The 20,036-nt window shown below is 42.2% G+C and overlaps 1 protein-coding gene across 6 annotated transcripts in view; it reads right to left on the bottom strand.

Annotated features, from left to right (window-relative positions):
• The window catches only part of CycK (cyclin K), a 52,451-nt gene that overhangs the window by 18,801 nt on the left and 13,614 nt on the right, over window positions 1-20,036 (bottom strand). For all 6 annotated transcript variants that reach the window (XM_076203173.1, XM_076203169.1, XM_076203170.1 and 3 more), the window contains 3 exons: window positions 18,145-18,382; window positions 14,732-14,789; window positions 8,111-8,283 (listed from right to left, as the gene is read on the bottom strand). In XM_076203173.1, the coding sequence (XP_076059288.1) occupies window positions 8,111-8,283; window positions 14,732-14,789; window positions 18,145-18,382 (469 nt within the window). The remainder of the gene's footprint in view (window positions 1-8,110; window positions 8,284-14,731; window positions 14,790-18,144; window positions 18,383-20,036) is intronic.

Genomic DNA, 20,036 nt, shown 5'->3' with positions numbered 1-20,036 from the left:
ATAATCAAGACGCCGATATGGCAGCCTCGCGAATACACTCGCTCCCCATGACGCCTACGTGTGCGGCACCGTATGGAAGGGGTTAAGAAAACTTAAAACAATAGGAGGTATACATGGAAAATTATTGAAATGGATAGAAAAATTCTTGAATGGGAGAAAAATGAGTGGTGCTCACAGATAAAAACTACTTGGGAAGAAATGGTAAGTGGAATCCCACAGGGTTCAGTACTGGCTCTGATGTTTGCTATATATGTAAGTGACATGGATAAAGGTGTAGAATGCTACATGAACTTCTTTGCAGACAATGCAAAACTACTAAAGAAAGTACAGAAAAAGATTGTGAATTGCTACAGAGAGATCTGGACAAGGTCTGGGAATGGAGTAGGAAGTGGACCTCAACATTAAGAAATGTAGTATAATGGACTTAGGAAAAAGTAAAAGAATATCAGGACAATATAAGATTGGTGCAAAGAAAGTAAAGAAACTTGGTTCTGAAAAGGATCTAGGAGTAATCATCACCAAAGACATGTCCCCAGACAAGCAGATAAACAAAACACTCGGAGAAACCTACAATTTACAAAGATCAATAAAGGTGGCTTTTAATTACTTGGATGAGGTAATGGTAAAGAAAATACTAGTCACACTGATAAGACCAAGTTTGGAGTACACAGCGACACTATGGACACCCAGTACAGAAAAGAATACAAGAAAATAGAAAGAATCCAAAAAGCAATGACAAAGATGGCCCCAACACTTTCAAAATTGACATACAAGCAAAGATTGTCTAAATTGGAACTACCAACCCTGGAACAAAGAAGAGGAGGCAATCTATTGGCCATTTACAGAATCATGAAAGGCATGGAAGTCCTCGACAGAGAAGACTTATTAAAGTGGGATAGAAGAAAAACAAGGGGACGTGAAAAGAACTCAAAATGGACAGTTATAGAAGAGATAGGGAAAAAAAAAAAAAAAAAAATCCACACACAGTGGTGGTCTGGAACAAATTGGACAAAACAATATTGTGTGCAAACACCATACAAAAATTTAAGAACAAACTGGATGTTGCGAGATACAAAGATGGGTCACTATGAGCACAGCTCCCCTTCCTATATAATTCATACATGTACCAAAGGTTTTCCCCCCCCCCCTTACAAACAAGGTACCTAAAAAACAAAGGCATAAAATCACTCCTGCCCATTCTATTGCTAACATACTCCACTACCCTCCACCCTCTTATCTTAACACCCCCAGGATGACGGGTCATCCCTGCATCTCGCCCACTGCCCTGGGTCAGAAGCAGTGTCACAAGACACAGCACATCCACAGCAAGGCCACTTCATTAAATCAGCAAGCCCTCACTCCGTCCCCTTATGCAGAAAAGGAGAAGATGGGGAGAAATCTCTTCAGGATGTGTCAATTTATTTGTCACACATACTCCCCATCCCCCACCCGCTCCCTTTCATGCATCACAATATCATCCATACACAACCATTCTCCACTCATCCTTATCTTCTGTTTTCTCCTTTACTTCCTCAACAGACTTCTTTCCCAATTCCCCTCTTACCCCATCCATCCATCTCATCCTTGGTCACCCCCTCATATTCACTCCTTCTACCTCTGCCTTCCACACCTCTTTTACAAATCTTTCTTTACTTATTCTTTCCATGTGTCCAAACCATCCCAATACTCTTTCATCCACCCTATCTCCCAGCTCCCTTTCCACCCCACTCTCCTCCTTACCTCCTTGTTTCTCACTCTATCCAACCTAGCAACCCCTATCATACTTCTCAGACACCTCATCTCAAACACATTAAAACTCTTCCTCTCTCATGTTCCATGTTTCTGCCCCCATACAGTGCTGTCAACACAACCACTCCTTCATACACTCTCCTCTTATCATCCATTTCCAAATGTCTATTTCTCACTACACTTTTTAATCCCCAATGGCACTTACTTGCTTCTCTCAATCTACATTCTAACTCCATCTCCACTCCACCCTTTCCCACCACACTTGCACCCAAGTATCTAAAGCTATCCACTTCCTCCAGTCTCTCTCCCTTAATACTCACTTTCAATTTGCTGCCATCCTCTCCCCTTGTACATCTCATCACCTTATTTTTACCCACATTTATCTTCAACTTCCTTCTTTCACACACTTTCTCAAACTCTCTCACCAACTTGCTTAATCCCTCCACTGATCCTGCCACAAGCACTGTTTTATCAGCAAACAACAACTGGTTTATCTCCCATTTTTCTCCATTTTCTTTAACCATCTCCAATCCCTGGCCTAGTACCCTCCCATTTACCTCATGCACCACCTCATCCATGTATAAACTGAACAGCCATGGTGACATGACATCCCTGGCAAAGTCACACCCCCACCTCAAACCACTCTCCATTTCTAATTCTAACACAACCTCTACTATTCTCATAAAAACTCTTGACTGCTCTTAACAACTTTCCTCCTATCCCATATACCTACAATACCTCCAACAGTGCCTTCATGTCTACCCTGTCATAAGCCTTTTCTAAATCCATAAAGGCCAAAAAATATCCACACCTTTTCCTAGTTTTCTCACATGTCTGCCTTACCACAAAAATCTGATCCACACAACCCCTACCTGTCCTAAACCCGCAGTTTCTCACCAATTAATCCCTCTGTTCCTCTCCTAATCCTCAATCAAAACCATCCCATAAGCCTTCCAAACTTCACTCAACAAACTGATCCCTCTGAAACTACTACTCACAATTGTTCCCTTTTCTTTTGTAAAGTGGAACTATACAGGCACTTCTCCGGTCATCCAGCACTCTACCCTCTTTTAGACAAACAACCTCACTAGCCAGTACACCATCATTGTGCCTCTATTTATGAGACACTCTGCATGACACCCATCTAACCCAGGTACCTTACCTGCTCTCATCATTTTAATAACTGCGTTCACTCCATATTTTCTTATTTCTCCTCCATTTTCCTCACTCATCACTCTTTTTCTTAGTGATTCCCAATGCAACTACCTTTCCCTCCCTATCCTCTCTCACATTTAGCAACTCCTTAAAATACTCTGCCCATCTTCCTCTTACTGCGGTCTTTCCTATTATCATCTCTCCATCTGTACCTTTTACCTTTTCTTCTCTACTTGATTTGCCTCCTCTTCCTCTTAATTTCCTCCCAAAACATTTTTTTATTGCTTTCAAATTTTTCTATCATATTCTTACCCCTTTTCATATCTGCACTCCTCTTTGCCTCCTTTATCATATGCTTTACTTTTCTTTGTACCTCACATATAATTTCTCTCAACCTATTTTGTAACCAAATTGTGAATACTCACTTCTTCTTTTCTACTACCTTCTTCACTTCCTCATTCCACCCCTCACTACCCTTCCTACTATTTCCTCCTGTCCTCCTCCTTTCACACACCATCTTTCCACACCTTGTGACTCCCTCCTTGAACCATCCCCATTCCTCCTCCATTCCTAGTTCTACTCTATCCTTCACTCCCTCCCACTCCTCTCTCAGCTTCTTCTTGTACTCCTTTTTTCATTTAAACAATTTTCTCTAAGCACCTCCTACCTTCTGTCCTTTTCCTCTTTCTCCATCTATCCTCCACTCTCAACTTACCTTCTACCAAAAAATGATCTGATATTCCCCCACTCTCTCCCCTTAGAACATGTACATCCAAAAATTTTCTTACTATTCTCCTGGTTACCACTATATAGTCCATTAAATCCATATCTATCAGCCTTCTACCCACCACCCTCTTCTATGTGTACTTATGCTTTACTTTCTTCTGTATTTGCTATCATCAACTCTCATTCTAGACACATCTCCACCATCAACTCTCCACTACGTTGTTTTTCCTGGAGCTCTACACTTCCCAACCACTCCATCTATTGGTTCATTTCCTATCCTAGCATTAAGATCTCCCAATACCACTACACTGACAGTTCTCCCTAAACCCTCTAAGCACTCATATACATATCCAAAAAGCCTCCCTTTTCTCTATATTCCTCTCACTACCATGCCCATATGCACTTACAAAAACCCACATCTCCCTTCCCAGTTTCACCTTCATCTACATTAACCTTGAAGAAACCTTCCACTCCACCACGCATTTACCTATCACCTTCACTTACTAGTATAACCACCCCATCTCTCCCTCATCCTCTCTTCACTCCTGACACCCTCCCAACTACACTTCCAAACTCAAACTCGCCCCTCCCTTTCAAATTGGTTTCACTCAATGCCAACACATCCATCTTTCTTCTCACAAACATATATCTCTTCCCTTTTACTCTCATCTGTACCACATCCATGCACATTAAAGACCCAATCCTTAGGGTTCTGGTTGGAAAATTCCTCCCAGACCCTCTTATGCCTTTGTAATGTCCCCCCTTGGGGCTACAGAGTAGGATGCCTAGTCCTATACCCATCCCGCTTTTGTCGCATTTTGCGACTCAAGTGGGAATACTTGGAAGTATTCTTCTCCCCCACCACAGAGTTCAGAAAAAAAAAAAAATAATAAGAGTGGGGGGACAGCATAACAGAGGGACAGTCGCTATATATTAAAATATCATCCTTTCTCTATGAATACAGATATCCTCTATCACAAAATGATGTGTGGCTCTGGTCCGTAGGGGTGCCCCATATACACCCTAAAGTATCAGCTGCATGCTACTGAGCAGTTCTTTACCACACAATAAAAACCAAAACCCTACCCCTCATCACATGACAATGAGGTATATAATTCTATACAAAAGCCCTTACCTCTACTCACTCATTATATCATGCAAATGCAACCAAATAAATGAAAAAGCAGAATACTAGTTAAACTCTTTTGTAGAATAAGTGATGAAAGATTAGTAAAATAGGTGTGGAAGGCAGAGGTAGAGGAAGCGGGTGGGCATACAAGGATCCTGGCATCTATATCTTTATTATATTTAATTTGTAGTGGTAGCTGAGTGACCCCTGAATTCTGTGAACTGGTCTGATCATGTTTTCTGTGTTTATCATTACTCAGGGTGAAAGACATCAAGTAATACAGCAGTGACTTTATATTTAATAATGCAAGTAGTGTGACACACCAAGCATTAGGTATCTGATGCTCAACATGAGAATATGACTCATATTGAAGAGGTTATGGGGATGATCAAGGATGAGATGGATGGGGTGAAGGGGCAATGAGCAAGAGAGGAATGTCTGTTGAGCAAAGAAGTGAGAAGGCAAGAGATATGGATGAGTGGAAAATATGATACTGTTATGCAAGGAAGGGAAGGGTGGGGGATAAGGGGTAGGGGGTGTTTTTGTGTTTGTAATATTTTGATGTAGCCTAAAGGTATTTCTCTCCATCTTCTCTCTCTATGCACAAGGAGACAGGTCACCAATTAAGTGAAGCAGCCTTGCTGTAGATGTACTGTGTCTTGCTACATTGCTTCTGACCCAGGGCAGGGCAACATACAGGGATGAACTGTTATCCACGAGGACATAAGATGAGATGGAGGGAAGTGTAGTGGATGGGAGTGGAGTGGATGGGAGTAGGTACATGCCTTTGATTTGGCTACCTCTCTTATAGAGGGGAAAAAGCTCTTGGTATATAGACTAGTTAAGCATTTACAACAACCTTTCATATACAGTGCATAACACATCTATGCATAAACACGTTCACATTTAGGTCACAACAACAGTGATCTCCACCCCCCCAATTCCCTCCTCCAGACATTAGCCCACCAGAAAAACCCCTCCAAAGAAAATCGAGAATCACACTAGAATCACTGCATTCAGGTCATCATCTAGCACTAAAATAATATCAACAAAGTCTGGCCACTGAAACAAACTGCCCAAGATGCAACCATAACACAGAAGATGCTTAACATCTTATCTTACACTGCCCCAATAACAATACAATATTTCTTCCATGACCAGCTTATGGGTTAATCTAGTGGCTGTTGCCAGGCTTTATTTTTTCTTCTTTTTAATCTCCTGGACACTCAAAACATACAACAAGCAAACACACTCATAAATCATTTTGCACAGACAAGCCATCTCACTTCTCACCCTGACGACCGACGCACTATTCGACGTAAGAAAGACTTTCCCCACAGACTCAGACTATACACCCTTCATAGACAGTCAGACAAACCACATAATACATAATCTCAAGCACTCATCTGCCTGTGGCCCTGATAACATAAGTAACATCCACCTAAAACACATTGGACCACAAGGTCTACACTCACTCACAAACATTGCAAACTACGGCTATTCACACAACACTATACCCGACATCTGGAAGCATGGTAAAATAATCACCATTCCAAAACCGAACAAAGACCCAACAATCCCAACATCGCACTGCCCAATCACACTTCTCTGCACCCCCTCTAAAGTCATTGAACGCCTAATACTTAAACTTGTCACACCACATATTCCCCTTGCTGACTCACAACACTGTTTTAGGCCACTACACTCCACAAACACTCTTCTGATAAACCTCACACAAAGAATTTTAGATGGCATCAATTCAGATAGGCCCCACCACAGAACACTTCTTATAACATTAGACATTAGTAAAGCTTTTGATGCTATCCCCCGCCACAACCTAACAAATAAAATATATAAAACAGACATGCACAATAACACCAAGAGATGGCTGGCCAATTATCTGGCAGGTAGGAATGCTTACGTCTCATATAATGGCCAATCATCGCACATCAGAAACATTAAGAATGGAGTACCACAGGGCTCTGTTCTATCCCCCATGCTCTTTAATCTATACATGCATGACTTACCCAAACCAGACACCTCAGAAATACAAATCTCTTCCTACATAGACGACATAACAATCACATGCAGAAATAATCCAGCCATACCTTGATACACTCAACACATGGTTCATCACAAACAGACTCAAAATAGCTCCAACCAAATCTACAGCAACACTTCTCACCAACTGGACAAAAGAACACAAATACATACCTCATCTCTACATCAACAACACTCTAATACCACACACAAACACACCGAAAATTCTTGGTGTAACATACGATACATCCATGTCTTTCAAACAACACATCACAAACATAAAAAACAAATGCACACCTAGACTTAACGCACTTAAGTCAATCACTGGAACAACATTTGGACAAAACAAAGAAACCAATACAACAATATACAAACAATGCATACGCTCAGTGATGAATTATGCAAGTCCTGCATGGGCTCCTAATCTCAGTGAGACACACCACAACACCCTTCAAATCATACAAAACGAAGCCCTAAAAACAATTACAGGCTGCACAAATACAACACCTACAGACCATTTACACCATGAAACAAAAGTCCTCAAAGTCAAGGACCACCTCGACATGAGAGGCACACAAACACTTGCTGCAGCCACCACAAACACATCACACCCGCTACACTACATAGCAGAACACTCACACACACCAAGAAACATTAAAACAACACCCAAAGACCTGTATCACACACAGATACGCTCTTCTCTTCCTCCACAACCACCAAATACCAGCCTCCGGAAACATATTCACAATCATATCACTCACCGCTCCATTAACACACTGAAAGACAACAAACTGCTGCATGCCAGACCCCCTGATATCCACCTTTCTGAATCCTCTCTCCCACGAAAGGACAGAGTCCACTTGGCCAGACTGCGGTGCGGCCACCACCCAGCACTTCTAAGCTACCAGAAGAGGCTGGATGACCGCATTGTGAACAGCTGCCCAGGATGTAACACTTCACCCCATACCATACAGCACAAAATGGAAGACTGCATTATACACAATCATGCACGCAAACAACACAACATACACTCTATAAAGGATTTGTGGGAAAACCCAGTTTCGGCTGTGGCATTCCTTGGGGAGACAGGACTACTCGGACAGTCTAGGGAACGACAACAACAACAACTGGTAAGAAAGGTGGGATAAATGCACATACATGTGAATCAATACAAAATCAAATCCATCACAATTTGGAGTCAACTGTAATGAACAAGCTTTACACTAATGGTTAGCATGCAAGTATTTCTAAGAGAGTAAATTACTATGAGAGAAGAACCATCACAATCCATTTAACATGGCAGCCACTAACCTTCCAAAAGCTCCATAGAGATTCCTTCAACATACATGTCCCACCAACGCTGGTGTTTTGGAGTCCTCCCTACCCAATCAACTACGTCAAATTTACTCAGCTTGCCAGCTAAGTACATTAGGGCAATAGCGATTATTTCTGGCTCCCATTGTAAAGACAGGGTTGTACATAAACTGCAAAAAGTAAACAAACATATAAATGCATTAAAACAAAAAGTTCAACTTCAATGTGAGTAAAAACCTAAAAGAAAGGAATCTCACTATAAAAACATTTTATGATAAACCCTGGAATTTGAACATCACTACAGTGAAAAAGCAAACTCTTAAAATAATAACAATTACTGCCTTGAATTTCACTGAGATGACACCAACAGCCCGCAGCTGGCAACAGTTCTCAGACCCTCCCACTGATCTCTAGGAGAAAACACTAGTCTGTGCTGTTTGTACGTGGGACTATTTCTATGCCAGTGACTTGTATTAATGAGAGGGGAACAGTTGCTGGTTGTCAGTTCCCACGTGGAAAGTTGAAAAAATAATTGTGGTCATCGATTCTTTTATGTGGAAAGGCAGAGAAAGTACAGTCGAAGTTGATAAAGATCTTGGGCTCAGTCCAGAGACCAAGTGCCAGCCAAAAAAAAAAAGCCAATGGGGGGTTGCACCTTTCAGTGGTAGGGTATAAAGCATGCCCCACAGAACCACAGCTGAGAATTAATCCCTTCGATACGATGATGCTTACAGAGGCATCATGTGGAGCAAGTGGGTATATGAAGATGCCGGTGTTGGCATCTTGATTATAATTATTTTGTAGTTGTAGCTAAGTGACCCCCATATTCTGTGAGCTGGCCTGATCATATTTTCTGTGAATATTAACATTCTGAGTGAAAGAGAACAATTAATATAGCTTTAAGTTCATGTTTTATAATGCCAGTATTGTGATGCATCATTGTACGTCAGACAGCTAATACTGCGCATGAGAATTTGACTCGTATTGAAGAGGTTAAGAGTTGTACTCCAGAAGACTGGTCGTTTCTGTGGCGGGCTTGCTCACGTCAGCAGCTGAGGAAGTGAAGTTTCCAGCAGTGATCTGCTCAAGGAGGGGACGGTGTTAGAAGCGATGGTGTGAGATGGTGACAGAGGTAGCAGTGATACTCATCAGGTGATCCTATCCTCCAAGTCTATCATTTTGGTGATTTCCATCCATCTTTTATTCACCAGGATCTGGTCATGACTGTGCTTTAGTTGGCCACAGGAAAAAGTGCTGACCCAACAGATCACAGCCTAAGTGTGCAGGGTTGGTCATTCCAGGGGACCACATTAGGCCAATTACTGTCCAGGTGGGCTTCACAATGACGCTGGGAGCTGTCGTGCTGGAGCCATACCTCACCGCAGCCAAGGACTCCTCTGACCAGGTGCGCAAGTTGGAGATCTCAGGGAACACTGTGTAGGGTTGGCTGTATTAGGCTGTGGTGATGCTGTAACACCAACTGGGGGGAAGGTGAAGACATGTGGAGCCTTGACAAGAAATCATCAAGGTAGTTGTCTTCATCCTGGACATAACAGGGCCGGAACTAGAATGCAGGGTTGGAGCTGGCCAGTAGACTGCACAGGCAGTGACAGACAGTGGTTCATTTGTCACTAGGTAGCAAGCCTCAAGGTGCTCAGCTACTCTCATTGGGTCAGAGGTGTCCTGCACACCTTGGTTGACATCAAGGAGGTTGTTCCTCTCAGGAAGCTGCTCAAAGGAACTCGTCCTGGGATCATATTGTACGGTGGCTTTGGCAGCATGGCTGCAACATCTCCCTGAAAATAGGAACACTTTAAACACATTCTGCTTAGCGAGTGGAGCACCAGGCCATCCAGAGCATCGTGGACTCTGACTTCAGTGCCAGTTTGCGGCATAGTGTCGACAAGGGCCTCTAGGGTCACATCATGTCCTTCAAGAATTCCAGAGGAAGTAATCACTGGTTGCCTCGGCAGAACATTTCAACAGCAGGACAGTTGTGAGGAGGCTTCTTGTCTGTTGTCATGAAGATGTGGGTGGCATGGGGCACTGAGGGTGTTCTTAGCCTTTGATTCTGGTGCAGGGCTCGGCATTCCTAGGTCGTATGGTGGCTGCTTGGCCCATGGAAATCACAGCCTTTGCAGGTTTCAGCTGGCCTTCACTGGTCAACTGGGAGCAGCAAGGCTTGGGGATGTGGTCAACGACTCTGTACCAGGAGATGTGCATGTTTGGTGACCTGTGGAAGAGAGGGTGAAGTAGTACACTTGTGGGATGCACAGTTTTGGCACAGCTGTAGTAAGGTGTGCAGTCAGGTACCGATTCCCAATCGTGATTATTTCCTCTAAAGATGTACAGTTTAGGTCCTTACAGTGGGCTACCAACCGAGGGCAACCAGCTGTGGATGAGATCTACAACAAGGAAATCACAGAAGTAGTTGAAGGTCTCTGGCACATGGAAGGCTTTGATCCAGGAGTTCAAGTACTGGCGAGCTCTAAATGTAAATCGTCACATGTCATCATGGGCTTCCGGTGTGGTGTTGAAGAAATTGCTACAGAGTTTTGCCAGAGTCAGCTTGTATGCATTCTTCAACAGCTTTTGGACCTCATGGTAATCCTGTTGAAGGTCAGAGGGCAGGGCTCAAAGTCCCAGGCCTCTGTTGGGATGAGAGAGAGAAGAGAGAGAAGGCAAGTTAGTGTGTCTGTTGGTCCATACATCACACTTTGGATGTATGCAATCAACCTTCCCAAGAAACTGTATAACTTCTAATACTCTGGAGTGAAGGCCCATGGTGAAGGAGGTAGGAACCTTGGTGTTGGAATGGAAGCAGGGGTGTATTGATTCAGGCACCTCGACTCAAGTTCTCAACAGTGCTGGAACGGAAGTTGGAGTGTGTTGATTCAGGTAGCTTGACTCAAGTTCTCAACAACAAAGAAGTTCTGTTCAAACGTAGTAAAGGTAATCTTTACTGTCTTCCACATATCCCAGCAGCTGGGCTTCCATGCAAATGCCTCGTATTGCAGTGAGGACTTCATCTCCATTAGAAAGACCGTCTCCTGGCCATGGTCCACTTGAGAGTTGACAATCGAGGTTGCTAGTCATTAGCTTCACCCAAGTCAAGGTGTGGAACCTTGTATTTACCTAGTTGTATTACACGGGAAGGGAGCTATGCTCGTGGTGACCCATCTTTGTATCTTTCAGCATTGTTTTTTTTTTTTAAATCTTGAATAGTATTTGCACACACTGTTTCTTTATCCAGATATCCAGCACTCTGTGTGGGAAGCTATTGTTTTTCAGATCTCTTCCATAGTTATCCCTTTTCAGTTTCTTTTCATGATCTCTTGATTTTCTATTGTCATTGAGTGTGTGAGTGGGTCAAGGAGGGTAGTTAAACGATCCAGCGGTGGTCATGGTAGGCCACAAAATTATGGAGCACAGTACTCAGCAGTCAGACGTTGTACTGACCAGGCTGGAAGGTTCGGGGTAGACCAGGGTTGAACATCATGTTGTGCCTGGGTGATACCTGTGCTAGAAGAGTGTGTGGCAGGCAAGCAGTGGCAGGCAACCAGCAGAGTGGGGAATCTGGACCCCAACCATTGGACAGCCAAATGTCAGGATGTGGAGAGATGTAGGCCTAACTGGAGGAGAAGAATAGGTTTTATTGAATAAATGGATATAAAGCATGGCCCACAGGACTGCAGCTGAGAGTTGAGTGTTGGGTGTTGGAAGACTGGTCATTTCTGTGGTGGGCTCACATTAGCAGCTGAGGAACTGAAGTTCCCTGCTGTGATCTGCTCAAGGGGGGGGGGGCAACAAGGAAGGTAGCAAGAAGTGACAATGAGTGACGGGAATGGAGGTCACAGCAATACTCATCAAGTGATCCTTCGAGGTGGTCTGTCATTCTGATGATTTCTGTCCTCCTTTTATAAACCAAGACCAGGTCACGGCCCTGCTCTAATTGGCTACTGGAAGAGGCACTGATTGCAGCCTAGGTGTGCAGGGCTGGTTGTCCCAAGGGACTGCATTAGGCCGACTGCTATTCTGGGGGACTTTGCAACAAGGCTGGAAGATGTCATACTGGAGCCATACCCCTCTGCAGCCAGGGACTGCTCCGACCAGGTGTGCAAGTTGGACGTCCCAGGGGACTTTGTGCAAGGCCAACTGCACTAGGCCCTCGTAATGATGCGAGGACAACTGCCAAACAGTTTTGACGTCTCATCTTACAGGATCCCCCATTTGCTGGTACCTGTCCTTGGTCCCAGTCTTTTCAATAAAATGCCAACAACAATGTTGCTGTGGTTAATGTCAAGTAATTTCACTAAGCCTGGTTCACTGAATGATCAATTGCCCCATCTTGTTGCACCAGCTACTCGTATAGTGTCTGACATTATTATATAACACATTGATAATTAAAGTTTTCAACATTTAATTTGTATATTGTTACCCACACAGTGAGGTAGCTGGGTATGACTGAAAAAAATCCTGAATCCTTTCGCTCCCATTACACTAATTCTTGCTTATGTCACAAAAATGACACTTCATTTTTTCCTCCACAGTAATTCAATCTGTTGCTTCAGGTTTCCTTGTGGGAAATCACAGCCCTGAGATATCTGGCCACACCAACTTGATTAGCCTACAGGTCATTCGGTCAAAAGACTATGTGGATTAGAGCTTCGTTACTTGCAGCAAAGGTTGAGATGAAGGAAGTTCGAGCCCTGCTGCCAGTTAAACCAAACGCATGGTTTATTAAAGGATAAGCACATCAATTTTCAAACCCAAACTTTCTTAAGTGACTTTTAGATTATATAAAAATTATTTTTCATCGTCCTCGAGTTTTCTTACCTTTTTATCAGAACTTTTATTTCAACTAAACAAGTCACCTGCTACAAAAGCCTGGAATAGTGGTTGCCATGCTGATGATGTAATGCTGTAACTCTAAAAATATGTACTTAAGTCTAAGTTCAAGTGCATGTACTTGAACTGATCCTAATGCCATAGATTCATCATGTTTATTGCTATGCACATATACAGTACTACCTCTCATTAAAAAACGTTAATTAGCTGCGTTTGCGGTGTTTTCGCTGTGCTTTTGGTGCTGTGCAATCACTATGCCACCCAAAAACCACTCCAAATCAACAGATTATTCACATCAATGGACACCGTTACCCCCCTTTTAGTCTGTTAATGAGAGGTAGTGCTGTATATTGTTAGGCCTAGGCCTACTACATGATGTACATGTAGGCTCAGCCTACATGATGAATGTATCACTACGAGAAGAATGTAAACACAGTTGCCAGGGTCACCACTATCCAAGTTTTACTGAATCATGAGGTTCTGCCAGACTGGATAGAGAGCCTTGGGCATCAAAGACAATAAAAGGCAGGAACCATGAAGTTGTGTGCATCATGTGTTTCCATTTGACCAACAAGGCATCATTTTCCCCTTTGTCTGGGTCATCGTCTTCACCATGTTCAGAGTCTGAACTGGAGTAATTCTCATTGCTAATGTCCCTGTATGGGAGCTCAAACAAATACCCTCGTGAACTAGGCAGGATCTCCTGATCCTCAAGTTCATGCCCTGTGAGATCAACCAATTCTGAATTTTATTTTCACTCCAATGAATTTTATTTTCACTCCAAGTAGAAGAATTTTCGTCGTCACCCTCCGAGAAATATTCCATTTGGATTGTGTCTGCTATGGTCAACAAATCTGCACTGCATCATCAACAGAAGATGGTGATGGCGACAAGTTTTTTTTTGTTTTTTGCAAATGATGGATGTTGGGGTAAAGTAGAAATTAAAAAAAGTTTGGTATCTTCAATTAATAGGGCAAACTGGAAAAAAAAATTCTAGATGTGATTTACCATACATTTATGCAAAGCAGAACATATGCTATGTGCTTATACTTTAAATTCCATGCTACAATGCCCTCAGTAGAGAGCACAGTCCTAGCTTCCTGATAGGGGAAGTTTGCAACATTAAACCAAATCATCATGTCTAGAGTGAAATCAATCAATAATTGCTTCAAGTTTCACTAAGTGGAAAACCCACAGCCCAATAGAAGCTGGCAACAGTCCTTGGAAACTTCTACAGATCTCTCTGGGAAGAAACTTTGGACTGTTTTGTGTTGTATCAGTGTCGGACTGTTTCTATATCACTGGCTGAAAGTTGTGGGGAAAGGAGTGCAGTTGCTAGCTGTCAGGTCTCCATGTGTGTAAAGTGTATGAAATACGGATTAAGTTCAAAAAGATCTTGGGCCCAATCTAAACCTCCATAGGACTGAAATTCCTGGAGGTGAGACTGTTAACACGTTTTGAAAATGGGCAGATTCGCAAGTTCAAGGCAGGTTTTGATTAATGAAGAAATATAGAGACAAGACCCTACGAACAAGGCTCCAGTCCTGTATACTACTAATTAAATTCTAGGTACATACAGACAGACTGACAGATGCATTCATCACAATACTGTCTTCATTCATGAAAGACAGATGAGAGATTAAACAACCGATTTCATAAAAATCAGTCAATACCCTGTACAGTTTTGACACGATAATTTTCATTTCAACTGATGTTACTATCATTCATATTGTTAGCGTGGTTCAACATTTTAGGAATGTTATTGCTCACCTGTCATTGACAAATGTCCATGCCATCTGAACCATATTCTGCAATTTTTTTTTGTCACCTGAAACATAAGCAGTATTTAGTGCTAAGCTAACTACTATCAAAGGATATATTTATGGAATACATACAGTGGTTATAATGACACATTTTAAGGAAATATGCCAATTATCCAACAAAATGAGAGTAGATGTACCCTGCCTTTCTTCAAACAAGTTTCCAATTTACTTTAATCTAAATGAATGGAGTATTAATTACATATACTGAACTAAAACAAATGCATTATAATATGGTATGAATTCCCTCCAAATATATATCAACTGTTGCCCCAAGTTTCAGTTACTCTGAAATTTATATAAAAAACATTACAAGCAAAGTTGAAAAAATTTGGACCTGTGACTGAAGAAAAAATTTGGACCTGTGACTGAAGACTAAGATAGCATAGATGAAGGATTTGTTGAAGATACTTGTGAATGACATCAAAGCAAGGAAAAACATCTCTATATATCAGGGGTTCTTAACCTTTTTTCTCCAATTCCCCACTTTTTAGTGAGCCAACTCTCCATTTTCCACCACAGATTCGATTTTAATCCATGCAGTGTTTAGTTACTAAACACTGCATGGGTTAAAATCAAATTTGTATATTTACAAATTCACGAAATGTGACAACAAGAAGACACCAGAAACAAACAAAAAGAAACAAAAACACATCGATTAAAAAAAAAAAAAAAAAAAAGACAGTGGTTCTTCTGTCCGACCGGTCATTCCCCACTTGGCAACTCCGCCATTCCCCACAGGTTAAGAACCACTGCTATATATCAAGGGCTTTTTCTGATTATAAAGGAGACGACCACGTCAAAAGCCATGTAACCACTCCCACTCATTCGTTTCCCATCCACCACCCTTTCCTCCCTCTCATCTTAGCTCCTCATGGATGACAGGCTATCCCTGCATCTCACCCACTGACCTGGGTCAGAAGCAATGCAGCAAGACACAACCAACCCACAGCAAGGCCATTTCATTTAGTCAGAGACCTCCCCCACTTCCATCCCCTCATACAGAAAAAGAGAACATATGGAGAAATCCCTTCAGGATGCATCAAAATATCATTCATACATAACCACTAACTACCCCTCCATCCCCTCCCTTCACTGCATAACATTATCATAAGAACATAAGAATGAAGGAGACTACAAGAGACCATAAGGCCTACATTAGGCAACTCCATATCCATTACCACCTGTCATCCCCATCGATAAAGTTGTCTAATCGTTTCTTAAAACAACTGAGTTTCAGTGCTTACTACATGGTTACTAAGTTTATTCCATTCGTCGACCACCCTATTAGTAAACCAATTCTTTCCTATTTCCTTTTTAAATCTAAATTTGTCCAGTTTATAACCATTATTGCTATTACCACCACTCTCCACTCACCTTTATCTCCTACCTTCTCCTTTCCTTACTCAACAGGCATTCCCTTCTTCCTCAACACCCCTTTCACCCAATCCATCTCATTCTCAGTTGTCCCCTCAAGTTCACTCCCTATATCTTTGACTTCCACACCCCTTAACCCCTTCAATACGATGGCGCCTACATAGGCGTCATGAGGAGCAAGTGGGTACGCGAGGATGCCGATGTCGGCGTCTTGATTATATATATTGTAGTTGTACCTGCGTGACCCCCATACTCTGTAAACTGGCTTCATCATATTTTCTATGGTTATCAAAATTCACGGGTGAAAGAGAATGAGCAATACAGCGGTAACTTTATTTTTTATAATGCGAGTATTATGACGCAACATCGCACTTCTGGCAGCTAATGCTGCCCGCGAGATTTTAGCCCGTATTGAAGGGGTTAATAATCTTTCTTCACTCATTCTTTCCATGGGTCCATACCATTCCCATACTCTTTCATCACCCCTATCTGCCATCTCTTTTTCTACCCCCACTCTCCTTCTCACCTCCTTGTTTCTCACTCTATCCAACCTTATAACCTCTATCATACTTCTCAGACATTTCATCTCAAACACATTTAAGCTTCTCCCCTCTGCCTCTCTCAAATTGGCACAATCATCCCTTCATATAGTCTCTTTGCATCCATTCCCAGATGTCTTTTCTTATGACAATTTTTAATCCCCCCAAGGCATTTACTTGCTTCTCTGTCTACAATTCACTTACACCACTCCTCCCTTTCATGCCCAAATACCTAAATCTATCCACTTCCTCCAACCTCTCTCCCTTAACACTTCCAATTTCCTGCCATCCTCTCCCCTTCTACATCTCATCACCTCACTTCTACCCACATCTACCTCTCACATACCCTCCCAGGGAAGCTTGTGGGCTGAGCGGGTTAGGGAATCGTTACTTGCGGCGAAGGTCGAGGGGATGGCAGTTCGAATCCTGCTATCGGCGAAGTTTAACCAAGGGCATGGTTCATTAAATTCCATGTTACAAAGTCCTACCTCTCATTAACGGACTAAAAGGGGGGTAATGGTGTCTGTTGATGTGAATAACCTGTTGATTTGGAGTGGTTTTTGGGTGGCATAGTGTTTGCACGCACTAAACAACAGCACCAAAAACAATCAAAACACAGCGAAAACACCACAAACACACCTAATTAACGTCCGTTAACGAGAGGTACTACTGTACCTCTGCCCCTTTTCTCTCTCATTTAGACAGTTTACTCTAAGCACCTCTCTACATTTGCCCTTTCCCTCTTTCTCCACCTATCCTTCACTCTCAACTTCCCTTCACCAAAAAATTATCTGATATTCCCCAACTCTCTCCTCTAAGAACATGGACATCAAGAACTCTTCATGGTTTCCCTATCAAAGATTAGGAAACCCAAGACTGTGTTAAATGACAGAATGGAACCTCAAAGTAGTTCTGCTACAGAACCTGATAGGACAGTTAGACAAAGTAAGACTGTATCTATATATGAAGGGCTTTTTTCCCCATTACCAGGAAAATAGCCAAGTCAAAAGGGGATATACCCACACCCAACAATTTCCATTCCCATCCACCACCCTTCCCTTCCTCTCATCTTAACTCCTCATGGATGACAGATCATCCGTGCATCCCTCCCACTGTCCTAGGTCAGAAGCAATGCAGCAAGACACAGCACATCCACAGCAAGACTGCTTCACTTAATAGGCAATCCCTCTCTCCGTCACATCATGCAGGAATCTCACAGTCCTACAGTGGCTGAAAATGGTCCTTAGTATCCCCTAAAGATCTCACCTGAAAAAAATGTTGAATTGCTGCCCACGTTGTACTAAAATATCCTGGGTTAATGTTACAATAAACTGTACACACTGAAAACACCTGAATATAAAGGGCAAGCCTAAAACAGTTATGTGCACTTAACAATAAAGAACATTTGGTCATTGATCAGAAAGGACTAAATTCATTACAACCTTACCTTTGAGACATTTGGCATATTTGAGCAGGTACGTGTAAGGGTGTTCTACAATGAAGTCAAACTTGATGGTTTGCAGAAGAATCCTCTCCAAAGTCATTACTTCCTCCTTGGGGTCAATGCCAAATTCCGCCCACGTCTGTTCATCAATCAGCGACTTTGCTGTCTTGATAATGTCTCGGCATTTCTTGGGTGTTTCCTCTACTTTACCAGCAAGGAAAAGGCAACAGCATGCAGTTACCTGTAATGCAATAAGATGGCAGCTACTCTTTTGTTATTGTAAGACTGAGCATGCAAATTATATCTATGTACCTATCCATATACGGTCAGCAACCTCTGGCATGTGACAGGGATGACTTTGGCACACTGGTGGCTTTTGAAACCTTGTTACAGTATCAAATAACAACATCACTACTTCAAATAAACAAACTGTGACAACAGGAGATCAAACTAAAACCAGATCTCGCAGGATTTAATATCTACTGGCATCCCCACAGCAGCAAAACAGTGCAAATGAATTTACATCAACTTGCAAAAGCACTGTTAGCATGCAAGGTTCTACAAATTAAAGAAACTGGCACAGTCTTTTCCAAAGGTCAACCCCTACCATATGCCAATAGGGTTGTAGCCTCCAAAGCTATGCACACACTCTCCACCCATCCCATACCCATTTGTTTACCCTTTTATCATGGCTCCTTATGGATGAAGTCCCATCATTGTCCCTGTCAATGCCTCGGTTAGATGTAATGCAGGAAGTATGCAGCTTAATTAGGAATATTGCTTAATTTTAACTGTGTTGCAATGTTGAGGCAAGGGTGGTGGATGAGAATGGAATGCAGGGTTAAAACTGGCCCTAAAATAATTTTAGCCATTGTGGCTAAATAGATGAAAAAGTATCTTAACCACAGAGGACCTTGTGTAGCCACTATGGCTTATATATTTCTTAACTTCTTAGCCACAGATTTCACAATCCTTATGACAGAGGACTTAGAAACTAGAACTTTGGTACGTGGCATGCAGACATCATTTGCAGATGTACAAACTCCCAATGAATATGCTACCGTGCTTTGTTTAGCATATTCCATACAAGTTGTGAGACACTAAAAGACTGCTTGCCTGCTATGTGCTAAAGAGTTGTCATGTATTGATGAAATAAAGAATTTTGGATTACAGAAATAAACTTTTATTTTCTCTTTTGGTAAAACTTGACAAGATCAGCCAAAACATAGGAAATACTTCAAAAAATGCATCTAACCAACAATCAATAAACACTGACACATGTATTTGGACTTGTGATGGAGTTACCATTCTATCCATGACTTTGTTACAGCTGTGTTATTCATCTGGATCTGTCTTTCCTTACCCAAATGACAGTATCTGCATCTGCCTTTATAGCTATGTTACCAATTGCACATGCACAGGTATCTCCTCAGGTGTTGTTTGAATCAACTATGGCCCATGACAATTGGCAGTGAATCAAACAAAATTTACCAGTCACCACTGGAAACATTAGAAGTGTCTTCACCAGCGTGGCAATTTGACACCAATTTCAGATAGCCACACGTAAATAAAAATTGCCAATGGCAAGGTGGTACAGTACTACCTCTCATTAACGGATGTTAATTAGCTGTGTTTGCTGTGTTTTCAGTGTTTTTGGTGCTGTGCAATCACTATGCCACCCAAAAAACACTCCAAATCAACGGATTACTCACATCAACAGACACCGTTACCCCCCTTTTAGTCCGTTAATGAGAGGTAGTACTGTAAATGGATACCATAGACCCTAGAATGAGTGTGTGGCTTTTGACTTGGCTACCTCCCTCATAAGGGGGAAAGCCCTTGCCATATCGACAGATTGCTTATGTGCATGGTTGCCATATGAGCTAGAGCACCAG

This window comes from Oratosquilla oratoria, chromosome 19 (genome assembly GCF_046742065.1).
Source record: "Oratosquilla oratoria isolate Oo_2021 chromosome 19, ASM4674206v1, whole genome shotgun sequence".
Classification (NCBI taxonomy): domain Eukaryota; kingdom Metazoa; phylum Arthropoda; class Malacostraca; order Stomatopoda; family Squillidae; genus Oratosquilla; species Oratosquilla oratoria.
This window is presented reverse-complemented; position numbering and strand designations above follow the sequence as displayed.